The sequence below is a fragment of the Ammospiza nelsoni genome, chromosome 4, assembly GCF_027579445.1.
Source record: "Ammospiza nelsoni isolate bAmmNel1 chromosome 4, bAmmNel1.pri, whole genome shotgun sequence".
NCBI classification, from domain to species: Eukaryota; Metazoa; Chordata; class Aves; order Passeriformes; family Passerellidae; genus Ammospiza; species Ammospiza nelsoni.
Genome location: NC_080636.1, coordinates 66,052,999 through 66,071,622, shown reverse-complemented (window position 1 = coordinate 66,071,622; position 18,624 = coordinate 66,052,999). Strand labels below are relative to the sequence as shown.

Genomic DNA, 18,624 nt, shown 5'->3' with positions numbered 1-18,624 from the left:
AATGGCAAAAATAACAACCCCAGAAAACAAAGAAGGGAGGCAACAATAGGAGAATTCATTGCAGGAACAGCAGCATATCAGAGCAGTGACAGAAAATCAAGTCCTAACAGCACAGAGAAGACATGCAGAACAAACATGACTTCTATCACTGTGTTAAGGATCTGGAAACACAACAAATCAAACACTGGAGCACACAGTCAAGTTTCCTCCTTCAGTTCAGTGTGGAGGTTTCTGGCTAAAACAATGTTATTTACTATAAGCTTCACTATTGCCTTAGTATTTATTCAGGGGCAGATCAGACTCAAAGTTTTCCTCCTAAAAGTGACTGTTTCTTACTCAACGTGACTCCTAATAAAAGACACAGGGTATGAAACACGTCCAATAAATACCCAGCCTGAATTGCTTCATTTTACTTTACTTCTGTGTCCAAATCTACATTACTGCTCTTGACTGCTTTTAACAAGAAAAGTACCCAGCTTGGTCCCCAGCTAAAAATGCATTATGATCTTCGCTGAGTAGGACTATCAGATTTACTGCACTGTTTGAGCAGCTGTCTAAGCTACTACTCTAAGCATGATACTCAGCTTGCTGCATTAATGCTAAATTTCCTGTGTCTAATTTTAACTGTAAAGAAATGGGTGTGATCATGGGCTGAGTGAAAACAGCATTTTTATACCCTTGGAGGTGACATAAAGAGAAGAGAGACAATAACTGGCTGGCACGAAACAGAATCTGTGTCACAGGGGAAAAATGGACACTTGCATCCTCCAGAATTCTAGTTAACACCCAGCCTTTCAGCTCCAAGCCGAGTGATTGCACTGGAAGACACTGAAGTCTTGCTCCATAGCTGTACACAAATCCTAAAGACATTAAGGGAAACAGCAGGGTATAAAAGTTGGCTAAAGCTTAAAACCCTGGGCATGAAAAACCAACACAATCAACATCAGTGCTGCTTCTGGTGAATAACAATTGGCATAGCTGAGAGCTGAAAAAGTGGGCAAAGAAATCCAAAGAGAGAATCTCCTGCATTCTGTAATGCCAGTTTCTGTATGGAATCTGCTACATTCTATAACGCACATTTCTGCTTCATTTTAAACTGCTCATTTCTCAGGATACCCTTATGTCATGAGTATGCCATAGGACACTAAAACACCTGCCCATGAGCCACAAATGTATATCTGATAATCTTTTCTGTGGCATGAAGTGTTCTGCACGTCATGCTTTGAATGCCTTCCGAGAACCCGAGCTGTGGGCTCACTAATGAGACGTGTCCCTCATTTATGCCTGACTGGGCCTTGGACTTCCCAAAGAGGCCAGACCTACCTGGGGGGCTCTGCAAAGCAAACACCAGCTCCAGGAAAGGCAGTAAACACAGGAATACCTCTTAAACAAATAATTACACAAGCCCAATACTGGGGGAACGGATGCATTCCAGACTTGCGCTAGTGGAGAGTTTCTGGATAACAAATTAGTTCAGCAACACTTGACATTATTCCCTTTGTTCTCTGTACACACAAAGTTGTCTGTGGTTAACAACTAACATGTAGGGAGCTGTCTGTTACCTGGAAGTAATCTAAATTCTGAAGAAAGAGTAGAGTTTCTACTTTTTTTTAATGGTAAAAAAACCACCCTTGCATGCTGACAGTACATTCTAAATGCCTACACAAATATTTTATTTGACTTTGCGGGTCTCCTGATTTTCCATAGCCCTTCTTTCCCCTCTGAATGGGTCTGAAGTTCAAACTCTTCCAGTAATACCTGACTGTAAGTCCCACTGCCAATATTTCCAGTCCTACTGATATCTAAAGAGGTCCACTGGGAGACTGAAGACTGGATTTTTTGATTAAGCTACAGCAAAATATTCCTAATTATACAAAATTAAGCATAATTTTGTATAATTAATCTCCACAGAAAGCATTCATTTACCTTGCTATCTGAGATTTCCCCAGAGAAAACCTTCACAGCTCAAATGATCCCTCCATTTATGATCATAAATCATTGTACCTTGATAATGCAGCCTGCAAGCACAAAGAGCTTCCCACACACTGATTCTGTCAAAACAGAATATATGAATGCCACCTACAGCACACATGTGAATTCCAGCCTCCAGCAAAACAAATCCTGCCACAGGATGCTCCAATGTGAGCCAATGTGTCAGCATCAGCAAGGCTCTCTCCCTTCACAGCTCTGGGGTTTCACTTATGTCAGCAACCCAGGAATCATCAGCACGAGCCAGCTCAACCACAACCTGGTGACTAGGCAGTCCAGGTTCCCAGACTTGCCCTCTTTGGGAAACTGTTCCCTAAATTCCTGTTCTTACCTATTAAAATGAAGGTTGTCTTCCATGTAGCTGGAAAATGGGGAAGGGGAAGGAGGCAGGCAATGACAGCCTGTGTTCACACACAAATTAAAACTGGGAGTGTGCAGGACAGCCTTAACAAAGAGCCAAGGTTAGAGACTGAGCATTTGCTGAATGAATTTCATTGAGCAATGGACAAATTTGAGCAGAACATCTATTCTACTCAGCACCTCCGTCTTCTGCACACTCCTTTGTTTTCACTGACACGAGCATTCCAAAATTTAATCACCTCGATGACAACAATGTAACTTCAACTTCCTTAGTATGTCACCTGTAAAAGCTACAAAAAATAATGGCTTTTGGTCCAAATACTGTTTTTCTTCTAAATATTCCAAAAATATGCTTGGATAATTGTTACTTCTTGACTGCAAATAAGAAAAACAATACAGTGGATGCACTTATGTATCAGAAATACTACAGTTTCCCAAGTTCCATGACGAATATTAAAAAAACACCCAAAAGAATCCCCCAGAGCCAGCTGGTAAAAAAAAAATAGAAGAGGGAGGGGAAAAAAACACTTCTAAAATGTATTAAGTACGTGTGCATTGATACACAAAACATACTTACAGCATGATTCCTCTGGAATTTAATTTATAGTTTTGGAGAGTTTGACATGAGCAAAGGTTACGAGCTCCTCTTTCAGCCAGACTTGCCTGCATCTTCTGTGAAGCTCCCACTGAACGAGACTGGAGGTGGGGGAGGATGATTACTTACTGTTTTGCACTCTGGGCAGCCTTTCAACATCAGCCAAGAAGTAATCAGCAATTACAAGTTGCAGTGTGTGACAAAGCCCATGCCGAGCACTGGCTGAGCATGCTGCCTGCACAGCGCCTCCTCGCCAAGAGTTAATGAGATAATTTTTCTCCTTGGAAGATACACCACTTCCAAATCTGAGCAAAGACAGCCTTTACACAAGCAGCACCTCCCCTAGAGCAGGTCCCTGAAACAAAACATCACCTAGTTGCAGTCTGCAGCTCCATCACTACAGGCAAGAAAGCTCCTCCGGCCTCTGACAGTAACTGCTGGCAAATGGGATGTGCTGCTCAACCAGGAGAAGTTCCAGGAATGGTGTGTGCACTCTCAGGGCTGCTTACATCCTTTCAACATGGCTTTGGTGGGTGGCCTTTCTCCATCTTGGTTTTGATTGTTTCTGCCCCCTCCTCTTTCCCTTGAAGTACCATCATCATTATTATTATTCTCAGAACTACTCCTTAGTGTGATTAAGGCTCTCTGGCTATAGGAGGTATTTTTAGTTTTGCCTTAATAAAAAAAACAATGTAACAGAAATCCCTCAGGTCTTTGAGTGGATTCAGGCAAAGCTTAAGTTTTGCTCATCCCTGCTAATTGTTTCTAGTCAGATCAGAATAAAGCATTTATGGAACTTAAGCCTATGTCTAACTTAAAGCAAAGAGTCATGACACTACCTTCAACCTGAAGGTGCCTCTGATCATCTTTGTAACTTGCCGAAGCACTAAAACAGTGTGGAAAGCAATCTTCATGCCTGCTAATATTTGAACTTCTTAAGGTTTTTTATGTAAAAGCACTCCCCTGAAAATGAAATCTGAAACAGGGTCAGCAGAGACTTAAAGAGGATTTTGTAGTCAGTAGAAGATTTCACAAGGAAGACAGGTACAGGAGATTTTTTTTCTTTTAATCAACTAAACGAGATCAGTAAGGACAAATGGCATCAATGAATGCCTCTTTTAGGCTTGTTCTATTGCACAGGCAGAATGGCTGGTCTGCAAATCAGGTTAACAACACTACAGAGATGGCTCTGCCAGCATTTCCCACTGAAACCATTCACAGACAGTGTATGTAAATCCTGACCCTTTTGAGGACAAATTTTCCAAGCTCAAGTTCATATTTTCTAATGTTCAGCACTGAGTGCAGAGGTCTGATTTTCAGGAACTTGGGTCCCATCTGGACATTTAACAAAGGGTTCAGATTTCTGCAAGACCTCTATGTAAGTAACTAAAGACTTCTGAAAACTGGCCAGGAGTTGCAAGAAGCTGTTTCTATAGCATGAAATAACCTTTTCTTAATCTGGTTCACACCTCACGGCACAGACTCAAGTCTGATGTTTCTGCACAAAACTACAGAAGTCCAATGCTGTAATAATCTATCAAGGTGCTGAAAATTGTGAACAGGTGAGGCTCTGCAACAGTACAACACAGCACTGTAACAAGTGAACAGGTGTACAGTGGAGATCCCATTGTTTAGATGTGTTTAGATTACTGCTATGCTTAGATTGTTTAGATTATGCTTATGTTTAGATTTGTTTAGATTACTAAATGTAATATGTTTGGATTACTGCTACCACGACCATTTATCACACAACTTTTATGTGCAGCACATACAGTAGAGCTGCTTGAATTTTTCCAGTGCCTGTCTTTCCCCACTACTTAAAAAAAACCCTCAAAAAAAAAAAAAAAAAAAAAAAAAAAAAAAAAAAAAAAGGCAGGCACCTTGTCTTTGCCAGAAGAGGAGGTGACAGTTCATGACAGAGTCTCAGGAGGTGCTCACCCCAGAGCAGCCCCAGTCTATGAGGGATTGGTGCTCCTGTAACAAGCAGTGAGCAACAGGCTGCAGTTTGAAGCACGAGCTCTATGTGTCAATTATTCTGCTTTGTCAGGAAAGAGTAATTAGAGAGTAACTCCCTGATGCCTTCAGCTCTGTCCTGCTGCCCCCACTGGTTCACATCCATCACCATGAAGACTTCTCTCAGTGATTCATCATGGGAGGGATGCCTTTCCAAGGGAGGCACTGAGAGAAATTTTCCACTTCTCCCTCCCTTCCATCCACTGTGCACAGCAGCAATCTCATTTAATTACAAGCCCAGGATTCCAATGTCAGTGGCTTCAGGCATGTGCTAATAAGGAGCAAGTAGTTTCCAGGAACAGTAAACATAATGAGTGCATTAAAAAACTCTTCTGAGAAAGAAAACTCATTGCATGTTTCCAATAGGGAAGGTGAACTAAAGGTAAGGCCCTATGAAAAGCTGAATGAATTCCTGGAGGGAGAGAGGGAGGGCCTGTAAAGTGCACAGTAAAAGCACTATCAGGCAGGATGACAGCAAAGAAGCCCAGGTAAATAATGGTTTATCTTCAGGGCTTTAAGAAGAAATGTAGGGTAAGTGTATATTTGCACATAGAGGACCAAGAGGCACAAAACATTTCAAAAGGACTAATTAGAACAATTGAGCTCAGGCATATTGCAACAGCACTGGGTTCTAACTGCCCATTTTGCTGGTTTGTCCTTGAAAAGTAATAGGAAATTTTCTCTCTCAAGTGATGAGGGGACTTACCTGGTTTAGTAAAGCCCTTGGCTTAACGTGAATGTATGTGCACTGCACACCTATACAATTGCTGCAAAGGAGAAATTAAAATTCTTACAACCTCTTTGAGCTATTCTAAGTTCAGAGTATTCTCCAAAAAGAGCTGGCAGTTTTAAACAATCTTGTCAATTTAAAGTAAGCTGTTTGCTAACTATATTGTATTCATACACATATTATAGCTACATACATACCCATAAAGTTTCATACTAAAGTAAATTCTCCATGTTGCTTCCTCCAGGTACTTATTGTACATGGGACATCTCTCCAGACCTGGAGTATGGGCATTTCAGCTGCTGAAGAGCTGCCACTGAACTGAGGACATGTAAAACTTGAAAGCCAGCAAGTTCCTCTCCTGAGGACAACATCCTATATGGGATGCCACCTTTTTCTTTGAGGTTGGAGAAACAATGTTGTTTGAAATAACAGCTTTACTTAAAGAAAAGGTGTAAAATCAGAGATATTAGCTCATTCAAATTTCAAAGGACATGAGAAAAAAACCACATATAGGGTAGCAACTGAACCAAGTCAAATCCAGTGACCAAGTGGCAAGAATGTCACCCCATAACTCTCACAGCTACCTGTTCTGTACTCTCAGTTTTACTCTTTTTGGCTGGCTCAGCTGAAAAAGTTGATACCACCAGACACTATTTCTCTCTAAAATGAGGTAATAACAGTTAATTCTAGATAGACAAGGAGGAGACATTTAATCCTGCTTCAGTTAGGAAATATTAATTAAACCAGTGATCTTCACCTTCTTCCTGGATTGTTCCCATTGAATCCAATGTTCACCATGTTGCTTTACCCTATCTGCTCTTTTAGACGGATTACAGTGTCTGGAAACCTGGTGTCTCTGCTCCTAAAGCACACAAGGACTCATTACCAGGGAAGGAAAATACAGGAATTACAGGAGTGCATGCACTGGGGTCTCTCTACATGCAAGACCACTATTAGAGATTAATCTGAACATGGATTTATATTATGGTTAAACAAATTTTGGAAAAAGGCTTTACAAAAAATACTTACAAATTGATTCAGCGGTAACAGCACTCTACTGATTCTCTGTTTTTAAAGTGTCTTTAAATTCTGTATGACGTTGGTTTATTAAATGCTGATATAATGAGAAACATACAACAAAACTGAATGCTCTTCAATCACAAATGCTTATGACAGAACAAGAAGAATTTTCAAACCTAAATGAAAGGAATACAGACTCTGTTGTCATAGAACAGAGACTGTTGTCCAACAGATATTTTGGGGCTATTATTTAAAAGCAGTGGCAAACTTAAAGCTTCATGGTCACTTGAAAAGTAAATGAAACATGAGCTCCAAACAAGCCTGCAGTTTCTGGCATCAGCTTTCTAGTAAGTCTGGAAACCTAAAAGATTGACAATACCAGCATTATAGTTTAGCATTCAAACAGAAAGGAAAATCTGTAATTTTGCTAGTCAAATATACAAATCTGATGTTAGCTAAGTCAGCACAGATCAAGTTTCATTACTTCTCTGGGAAAGAAACACTTTTGGGAAGAATAATAATTCTTTCAGTTAATTTTCACAAGCTGAGCTCAACAAAAAGAATTAAAAATAGCAAGATAAGACTGATGACAGTAAAGTCTCTAATGTAACAATGGGAGAGGCCTGTCTGACTCATCAACAAGGAAAAGATAACTGGAAATGGGAGATTAAAAGGCCATACTCAGTCCCACACAATTCCCAGGCTTCTTAGTAACTCATTCGGAACACTGTGAAAGCTAAATAAAGACATACCTATTTTTTTATATTAACTGAAGGAACTTGATAAGCTACTAAAAGCACAAACATAAATTAAATCTTGACAAGTGATATTCTGTACAACATTCACACCCTGTAAATAAGAGCAGCAAGTATGTCTCAGGCCACAGAACTAAGAGGCTCTCACAGTGCCTCCTTCAATAATAACATCAGTGATGCAGCTGCTGAAGAACAAAGTCATGTCATTTGGGGTTCTTTGTTTCATTGAGTTTTGTGTGATGCAGCTCTGAAGTCCAGCTAAGAGATACTCTAATAAACATCTTCCTTACCTGGCTAAAATATCACAGGAAGTCTAAATCATGATATCCAGAAGGTCACAGAAATAAGATCATTCCACTGTGTGATGCCTAGACAGTATGAATGCACAAAGTCCCAGGCAACAGTGAAGTGCAGTGATCTTGTCAGTAAGCCTAAGAATAGATTAAAACTGGGAAAAAGAAGGGAGGTAATTTAACCCTCACCCACTCTGACAAATTATTTAGCCCTTAGCAGTTCTAGATATTGTCTTGGAAGTCAGAAAAATAAATTATCTAAATGAAAGAATACATACCAGCATAAGCTCACCTGCTGTGGGTATTGCCTCTAGTTCAGATATACCAGGAAGAGTCTACCAAACAGGACACTGAGAGAGAACACTCTCAGAGAACACTCTACCAAAAAGGACAGTCAGTGGGAAGAACAGAATTTAAAAGGGAAGACTTATGCTAAATTGGGATAACAACAGAACATCTCAAAAGCCAACAAAACCACCCCAAAATCAACAAGCCAGAAACACCTCAAGCGAACCAGATTAGTGGAAGTTAGAGTGAAGCAAACACTGTAACCTCCCTCCTTTCTGCTGCACTGTGAGTTGTTCCTGTCCTGAACTGGGAAAGTACCCTGGTCACAGAGAACCTAGGCACCTGGGAGAAACCAGGATGACAAAGGGAAAAAAATGGGTGCAGGAAGGGAGGTTTCTAGGATAAGAACAAATAGTCTTAGTCTTTGCTCCAAAAGAAGTTAACCAAAGAGGACAAATATCTACTTGTAAAAACAAAATAAATCCCAAAGAACTTAGATGCAAACTGCAATGAAAAGCTCAAAGGACTCTATGCTGTCTGAAGAAGGACTCCCGTGTCAGCAGCACTTGTTTCATAGTCTGCAATAATCAATAGGTCTAAGGCTTCCAAAGAAAATTAATTCCTTGGCATTTTTTAGAAGCCCACGTGGGTACCACACTCTGGGAATATGGCTGTCCTGGCAGGAAGCTATAGGCCCAGGTGGCTGGGGCAGATTCAGGATGTTTTTAAAATGGCAGGAAAAAACAGACTAAGAGAGGCTGCATTTTCCAGGCCCAACAGTGGGAAATATTTAGTTATGATATTTTTATGCTAGCAGCAGAAGACACCAACATGGAACATTAATATTGGTTTTTTTCTCCTACTAAAACTTTATGGCATCCAACTGCAGTCTAAACCAGAGAATGGCACAGCTGGACAAACCATGTTCTAGAAATACATGTTTGGAAAACTCAGCCTCCAGAAATCTTTCAAGAGCTCTACAAAACCTTCTGCTTGCCCCACCAAGAGAATGAAGACTTCTCTTTCAGCACCTCTCACAAAGTCTCATCTCCCACAGTTTCAGTTCAAAAAACCCTTCCCAAAACCAGAAACCCCCAAACCCACAACCACCAACATTAAAAATTCCACAGAACAAGTGGTCAGATTGCCAGTGATGTACAGAAACTGTTCCCAGCCTTTCACTCCCACCTCTCTCTTAGACTTACCAGTTTTGGAAACCTGTTGTGACAGAAGAACAAAATAGTTAGCTACTGCAATGTTCTGCTTGCCAAATTAAAACTATTCCCTGCTCCTGATATAAAATCCTCAAATAAGACATACAATAATCCCATCTCCAGAGCAAATCCTCATTACCCTACAGTGAGCTTGTATGAAACCTGCCATGTTTCAGATGAGGCTCTAATAAAAGAGCAGGGTGTCAAATTCACAATGCAAGCTGATATGTGACTGTAACCAGGTGAACAGGCCTTTGGTGTCATTTTGTTAATTTTACAAAATACATTTTAATTCTCACACTTCAGTGATTATTAAGCCTCATGTTGCATCAGTTTTTTCCAGCTTTAAAAATGTAAAAAACTAAGTCTAACACTTTCTGGTCTTCTAAAACACATTCTTCCACATTTCTATTTAATTTCAGTGCCATACTGACAGTTTTACATTATCATAACTACTTTTCCTGGATTAAATGAATTATTTTCAAGGAGCATTCTTGAAGACAGATTATTTTATTTCCCTAGCCTTCCTTCCATCTCCAGCATTACTTTTAGAATAATGGACATGACAAGATAGCAAACCTAACATGGGATTTTGAGGGGGAGGAATGGGGTGTTGGGGCTTCTTTTCCCCACATCTCTTGAAAGGTGGTAGCTGTCTGAATCAAGTTTATTTTTAGCTTCTCAGCAAGAGATATGCCAAGTCCTGTTTCTCTTGGTGCTTTAAATGCTTTTGGCTTCTTACTGCAAAGTGATTCCCACATCTTTGCTGCACAGCCACCTTATGCCCTTTGTGGGAGCCTGCTTTCACTCACCTGCAGCACTTGCAGTCAGCCCAGCTCCAAAGCAGGTTTGCTGTCCCAAACTGTCAGTGCCAAAGTTCATCTTCAAGGACTCAAAAAATCCCCAAGAAAACTAACACCACTAGCTGAGAGAGTAGAGGGCCAAAGAAAACTCTCAACTTCCAATTCATACAAGAGTGATAATTCTAGAATGTTTTCACATGAAAATTAAAATTGCAATGTTTCATTCCAAGGCATGAGATTCTAAAATGGAAGCACACTATTATTTTAAGAATAAATTCTTTATACTCCTAAGACACAGTACTGTTGAAAGCCCACCTTTCTGGTAACTGTAATTGTTCCAGAAATTGTTAAATTTTATATGATTATAGAAATAGATTGTTCAATTCACCACAGAGTAGAAGAAATTTTCCACCTTGTGACAGATTTTGGATTGAATCAGCAGCTGCTCTTACAGTGACTTTCAATTTGGGACACATCTTTATTTCCAAACCAGATGAAAAAAACACTTTCTCCAAAAATAAAGCAAGCCAGAAGATACAGCAATTACTTTTCAAATATTAGGGAACACATTTTTTCACACAATATACATGGTACAGTTTCATTTTGCTACTTTCAATAGTCACAGTAAAATACTTTTTCAAATAATCTAAGTGCACCTTAGAGCCATCAAGTGCCAGTTAACTTTGTTCCACAGAAATGTAAGACACCAAAAACCAGGTTAAGTTCCTCTCTCTATGTTCAGACTTGCCCAACCATTTCTGCTTCAAGTCTGCATCAAGACTGCATCAATGCTGAAAGAGGCTTCTTGGAAAGCTTAAAGCTTCACTTTTGATCAGTTCCAACTAAGCCCTATATTAAAGAACAAACACAAAACTCCTGGGCTCTACAGCTGCAGGAAAAGACACTGATCACCAGGACAGCTTGTGAAGATGCCATAATACCCTTCAGGCTCAGGATATCTGTGCTGCAGGTAGGACTTTCCTCTTGAGACAGATCGTCCTGAATGTTTACAGTGACTCAGATTTGTGGAGAAGGAACAGTGAGGAGACCAGTTGGCTTGATCTTGTTGATCCCTCCATCAAGGATGCAGACCCTGGGGTACTTGTTTTTCACTAGATGAGCTGCAAACTGAAACAGATACTTCATTAGCCCACTGCATATCATAGTCCTTAAGCGACAATAACTTTCTGTTATGTAAGGCAAATTAAACAAAAAATATCAGACCACAGGAAGTTCTTGTTTTGCACCAACAAGTCCAACACAGAAGCCCAGGCCAGTGTTAAAACAGCTGAAAGTTAAAACCTGAAAGTGTCACACTAATAACAATGAACTTTATTTATCTCTGCTTATGCAGATTATTACCTCATTCTAAAAGGACTGTTTAATCTCAGGGCAATCACTGGAGCCTCTCTCAAAGCATGAACTAACAAATATTTTTCTGTGCATTAACCTAACTCCCAGCTCTTTTCTGCAGCTTCCCAAGTGTACAAGCATCACTGTTTGAGGGGAAAGCCATTTGCTTCCCTGTCAGACTTGTCTGATGTGACCTGATCTCACAGATGTCAGATATGAATTTGGGGTTTACCATCTCTAATCCTCCCTGCTCCCACCAGTGTGCCCACAGGCAGGCTAAACAGTACAAGCATGGAAAGCCTCTCTCCTCAAGCAGGTCATGCCATAAACCAAATACAGCAATTGCCACTTCCCACATGGGAACTCTCTGAAACATTGCACTGACAAAGATATTTTGTATATCAAAATAATCATGAGTAAAAAAATCAAAATTGTTTCAGAATACCAAAATCCAAACAATAATTTGTGCATTACATGTCAAACTTGCCTTCTATATACTGACTACAACACATTAAAAAGCAAGCACCAAAATGGACTAATCAGTGAGAAACAAGTAGTTTTACTTAATTTCCAATAGCTGTGAGAGATTGCTCTGCCATCTGAGTCTTTGAGACTGCTTTAAAACTGGTTGTCAAATCAGTACCATTTGTAAAACCATTGAGTGCTTCCAATGGGCTTCCAATGTAAAACATTCACAATTCCCTTTTTGACTCTTTAAAATAATTAGTGATGCTATTTGAGAACAGGTGCAAGTGTGATGTCCAGGTTGTTGACTTTGCACAAACAACTAAATTACCAACTCAAGAACAGCTCTGGGCACCCCAACCAAACTCAATACATAGAATTTATTTTTAATTTATTTTTCTCCTAGTTACCTATTACAGCATAAGAGTGCTAAGGCAGAACTAGATATATTACATGATTACTTGTCAACATTTTGGCTGTTAAATTTGTTTCAGGTGGCTGTTCAGGGAAGACTCAAAGTTCGATTATCTCTTTCCCCATCAGTTTGGATTATTCAGTACAGGAATCAAAGAATCAAATAAAAAAAATCCTGCAATCAAGCAATCAAAGCAGCTGACAGTAAACTTCCACCATATGTGGATGTCAGCTTTCAGGAGCAAAGCAAATGCCATGCTTTTGGAAAGGTTCTGGGCTGCACAGGTGGTGCAATATGCACAGAGACATCACTAGGAGAGCCCAAATATCTCTTGCTATAATCACAGTCCATAAAGGTGTGGTGTGCAGTAAAGTACAAACAAAAATAGCACTGAGCTGTGCCCACCATGAGCTACAAAAATAGTTTATATTCCCAGTGAAATACTGATATACTACCAGATATCTCTACCTTACATGGACATATCTGTCAGCTCACAGTGCTCTCCACCTGTGACTGATGTTCAGTGCTGTGTCTTAGACACCAATGCTGCTCAGAGCCAGCAGAAATGAAAAATGGCAATGAGCCTTCAGGCTGCAGGAAGCAGCAGGTTATTTCCTGAATACAGTGTCCCATGTGTCAACAGAGATGTTCCACTCTCTGACTACTGATATTTTTTAAATGCTGATAATAAACTGTAAACTCTGCTCCAAGTGTTTTGAATGCCCTAACCCTAATATAACTACCATTCAATGTAACCTTAAAATAAAATACACAAACAAATGCCTTGTACCTGGGCTTTGAGCATTAAGGCCTGTGTCCCACTGTATTTTAGAACTGCTTTAGTAAACAAGGTATGTCTAAAAATACATTTTCTTTACTTCATATGACAAGGTCACTTTAAATCTTACAGTGAGGAATTTGTTGCTTCTTGCAGGGCCTCTGGGAAGCAAGCCCTGCAAAATCTGGGCAATGATGGCAGAAAGCACAAAATGATATACCATAAGATGAGCTTTTTTTTTTTTTAAGTTGTCACAGAACTGTTTGCAGTTGTCTGCCTGGTTTCAGTGAGAAATGCTGCAAATACAGTTCAAAATATTGCAGCTGAACATCCAGCCAGGGAAAAACCACAGAGCAGGAAATGTGCTGCTACCAGTACCTCACTCCTGTGGGAATTAGCTGTGATCAGGGGCTGAGAGGCACACTGACATAAGCTGAGAGCTGCCATCCAATCCCCAATATCAGCCTCCAGGAGCTTTGCTCATACATCTGCCCAGGCACTGCACAAATAACTCCAGGTTTAAGTCACATGGCAATAGGACGTGAGCTGATCAAAGACATTCCTGATTTACCCTCTGCCTTACCCCCATGTTTCCACTGGAATAGAAATAGTAACTTTTGGTAAAGCAAAAGTTACTACTATTTCTTTCTAAACTAAAAAATATTCTCTCTACTGGAACTAAGAAATATTCTCTTACAGGAGTCTTCCTTATTAAAGGAAGATTTGACTTTTTACAGTTCTGTTCCTCTGCTCATGTCAGTGCCACCCTCTCCCAGCCAGAGGAGCCTGTCTGCGGCAGACAAGAACAGGAACTTGTTCACCACATGTCAGAAATGTTCCAACACCACCTGCTACCTTGCCTTGCCAAAATACACTCCATGAAGGCACTATTTTCAAAATACAGGGGAGTGTTATTTCTGGTGTATGCACTGATGGAGGGGCACAAGAGGAAGGACTGTTTGAAACAGCTAAATAGATTTTCTCCCTGCTTTGACCCTCAGTTATGCCAAATATCAGTAGCCTGAATCAAAGAAATAAAGATAAAAAAAAATTAATGCTTTCCAAGAAGCTGGAAAAAATAAAAATCGTTGATCCAAAAAGAGCAAAATCTCATGCATCAAAAAAATCCCAAGGTGCTCTTCTGAATGAATGCCCCAGACCTTCTACAGCAGAAACTGCCATCCTGGAATGCATGCAGGGGCTTTGTTTCCTTTATAAATGCAACCAGAAAGTGTCAAATAGAAGTTTCCTAACAGGAACCGAATATGTAATTTGTAATTCACTAAATAATCCAACTTACAAAGGTGCTGTTAAGACTGAAAATAACATGGTGAAGAGGTAAGACCATGGGCTATATCATCCTTAGCAACCTGTAAAGCACCTACATTTCAAAGAGAGATGTGTTGAAACACATAAAGGTAGTGTACAATTAAATTCCATTTTACAGAAATATATTTCTGTAAATAGAAATATACTGTACTTTATTATATGATTAAACTTTCTCAAATTTATCAAATGTTTGTGTTGATGTAACTTCTGAAATGTATCTTTCCCCACACCACCAATGGATCACACTCCTCTGTAATGCTTCTGCTTTCATTTAGACAAGAAGACTAGTTGGGGTAAATGGGAGTTGTGCCTATCTGAGAAAGGCTACAAGGGATACTACGGGACTTTAAGCTTTTTACTTTCTGCTTCAGGTGGCCTTTCCTCAAAATGAGATTCCCAAGCCCAGTTACTGTGTTTTCCCTGATTGCATCTAATGCTTAAACTGAACTTCCAAATTGAAATTCTTCTTGCTGCTTTCACAGCAAATATTACATATGAAAGGATGAATAAGTGATAAACTTGTTTAATGACTACTATATGATGACTTTGCTGAGGTCTTTGGAAATACAGTTCCTCTATTAAGTAATGCATCCATCAATTCCACACTAAACAGCCTTCCTGATGAACATAACTGAGCCAGAAAGTTGCAATTTGCATTTGAAAGTAGTCAGTTAAGACCCTTCATGCAGATACAAAAAGTCAGGCTTTCAGAGACAGACAAGATCACAGCAAATTCATACCAAAATCTGGGCAAATATTAAAGATTTTACCCTGCCTTGGTGATGCTCTCAATATAAATAGCAGAACAGGACTGCTCCTTTAAGCACCATCAAGAACCTTAATGATCTGCACATTGGAGAATTTATCAAAATGCTTCTACTAGCCCGCTCCAAGCAGCAAAAGAGCAGCTTTTAAGTGCTGCATGTCTGATGCCAGGCACGTCACGTTTTCAGGCTGTCTGCAGCAGAGTGTGAGAGCACAAGAGTGTGAGTGTGAGCAGCCCACTCCCAGCACCCTTTGGGCCAGCCACGAGGGGCTGTGCACACATTATTCACTCTGCAGACATTCCTGTGACAGCCTGTAATTAAAGAGCACGCTGGGAGGGAAGGAGGAGCAACATCCTGCACTAGAATACCAAAAATGATCGCTGTGATAAGTGTATATATAAATATTAACAGCTTACTCCAAAAGAGTCAGAAGGAAAAGAGAAGTTGGAGGAGAAATATCAATCAAATTTCATAGTATTCATTCATTTCCACAAGATTATTTCTAGATTTCACTAGCAAACTCATGCTGCACAAACCTCCCAGGAATTGCAGTCTGTGTGACTGCTGTGTGATTTCAGTCCAGGAGCTCACCCACACCTCCCTGAAAGCTCAACAGTCAAAGTGATCAGTTTGCAACTTTTTAAACAACCCTCTCCATATGCCACAACAGAGATCCAGTACACAAGATTATTTTTAGTCAGCTACTTCTTATATTAAAGGGTTCCAGATAAATAACACTTAAACACCATGGAAAAGACAGCAACCTAAAACCTCCCATATCAACAAAACAGTGCCTAGTTGTTGGTTGTAGTATTACCATAAAGTGAATGGAAGTCAAAAAACAAACACAGAAAAGACAACTTGTTGCAAACACATACCGGGGGTGGGAGGGGTGGAACATAGAACCAACTGCTCTAGCAAGATCAAAGGAAAATTCTCTATATGTAGACCTGGCCAAAAGGGAACACTTTCCATTCCATCAGTACAAAAACACAGCAGTAACTTAAAGGACTTACATGCTAAGATTTGAAAATAAGCCTAAACAAACAGGTATTTAATAAATGGTTTCAGAACAAGTTTTACTGAGAATGAAAGTAAGAGTAAACACTCAAACTTCTTCAAGTGATAAATTTTAAACACATATATTTTAAAATTTCCACCTAGAAATCATATACATTAAAAAAAACTCAGCTGAAAGTGAGAACTTGAAAATTAAAGCCAGTTGCAGATATTTAGCTGCTGTAGCACAGCTAATTCATACTGAACAAAATAAATGCAGTGCACACATTATAGATGAACGGAATGTAAAATGAAAATACAGAAAGAAAACGACTATTTTTCACTCAACAGAAAATTAAAAAAGCTTTTAGGGAACATAAATACGTAATTTTGAAAAGAGACATAACAGCTGGCTTGGATATAAAAAAAGTAAATATGAGTCTTTGTGAAAGATTCTACCACCTCCCCCCAGGTCTATAGGTTGCCTTAGATCTTGAAAAATGCTCAAAGAAGTACTTGATAATGAAAAACATTTCTTTGTGATTTGTAGTATTTTCTCCTAACACTACCCAAACTGCAAGTTTTGTCCAGTTTCTACTCAAACCTTCCTGCAGCAGTCAGTCAGTCAGTCCATCCTATTCAAAGGCTGGTTCAGATACAGTTTAGAGAAATGCAAAACATTGCTCCAGACAAGCAGCATGGATATTGTATTTGCCAAATTCACCAGAACCATTCTGGCTGGTATATCCTTACAAGGTCCTGAATCTACAACAAATATTTATAGTTCATTACCACCTCTATTTCAGTTATCACCATTTCAGATTCTCTGAACTGGAATACCAGGAAACACAAAACTCTTGTCTCAGAGCTGAGAAACAGCCCCAGAAAGTGAAAATTCTATGTTATAATGCAGCAGCCCTAAGGAACATGGATACAACCTCATCCATGCAAGCTCCATCAAGGACAAGAGCACTCTTTCAGAGCTGCAGTCCACAAAGACTATAAGCACAGCCTGACAGCACCACTCCAAGATTCAGGTTCACCATTCTCCCACCTTCCCTGTCCTCAGATGATTGAAAAGAGCTGACATCCTGCTTGCCAGCATCTCTCAGACATATTTTCACAGGGAAAGCCAAGGGGTCCCTGATTCCTCATTCCAGAAGCATCCAGACCTCTGCGTAGTAAGGCACACAGGCCAAACAACTCCTACATCAAATAACAACTAAAATTTCCAGTGGCTGCTACCACTGGTCTCAGTAAAAAATTAAAAAAGAGAACCTATTTTGGAGTTCTAGAATTAGCCTGCTTTCCTTGGCACTTACTTCAGAGTAAAAGGAACACTCAGATTCTGCCTCTAAGATCTTGCATTTTTCTCCCTTCCTCTTTCACACCTGGCTGTGGCAGTGACAGATTTAGGTCCTCACTGCTGTACCTGAGGCATTCAGTGCTCCCTGGCCAAAGCCAGGGGCAGAGTGACAGCAGCACAGCACAGCTCCTGGCTGGCAGCCCAAGGGTCTCTCTCAGGCTGTGTGGAGAGCAGGCACTGGCAACAGCAGCAAGGCTGCTCTCTCTCCATGAAGGAAAGCATGCATACATTACACTTGTTACAATAATAACAAGGGCTACATTTACAGAATGACATTATGAAGACTTAACCATGTACTGGGGAGAGTTACAACCAGAAGGATTGTTGCTGATTAACTAAAATGTTTCAAACTTTTCAAAAGACAAGCTTAATCTCTTCCTCTTTAAAGGCAACAAGGAGGCTCTGATGATTCCTGGAGGCTCTTATGATTCCAGAAGGCTCTGAGTCTGAATGCAGATGGAAGAATGGGGCCTTAACAAAACAAACATGAAAGAGCCATTCTGGCAATCATAAGGGGCCCCTCCATCCCTGCAAAGAGAAGAGTTCTCATTCCAATTGTTCACTTTTCTGCAGAAACTGTTTACAGGGAAACAGAGTCTAAAAGATGTATAGTGGAAACATCTTCAGAAGTTTATTGCCTAATATCTGTTTACTTGCACTCCAGAGATTTCATTAGGCCCTTCCAAATAAATGTATTTGTTTTAAGAAGCACCTGTCCTTTAGTATCCTATGCAATTCCTAATCTTCAGATCGCCCTGTGAAGCTTCATGGGTATCCATTTGTGGTTTTAAGACAAGTTTATAACTGAAGAAATCATGCATGGACTTCTTTCTCTGGCAAGGGCTTTTAAAAAGGCCTGGGGAAGATGACAATAAAATCACACAAATTCAGTAGTAACCAGACACTTTAACCTATGTGTTCAGTCTTCATATAAGCAGAAATGAATTTCTGACAGTGTACTGGGGAGAGGAAATGCTATATGATATTTTCATATAGAAAAATTTTTTTTTTTTTCCAAGCCAAGAATATGCTATACAAAAGGAATTTTGAATTTGACCCTCTCCCTCTTGCCTTGAAAAGGGTCAGAAAGAT

General features: G+C 39.9%; 1 protein-coding gene across 2 annotated transcripts in view; it reads right to left on the bottom strand.

Annotated features, from left to right (window-relative positions):
• Positions 1–10,524: 10,524 nt before the first annotated feature.
• TBCK (TBC1 domain containing kinase) overlaps positions 10,525–18,624 on the bottom strand; it is an 88,573-nt gene continuing 80,473 nt past the window's right edge. For both annotated transcript variants that reach the window (XM_059470272.1, XM_059470273.1), the window contains one exon: positions 10,525–11,188. In XM_059470272.1, the coding sequence (XP_059326255.1) occupies positions 11,078–11,188 (111 nt within the window). In that variant the 3' untranslated portion in view covers positions 10,525–11,077. The remainder of the gene's footprint in view (positions 11,189–18,624) is intronic.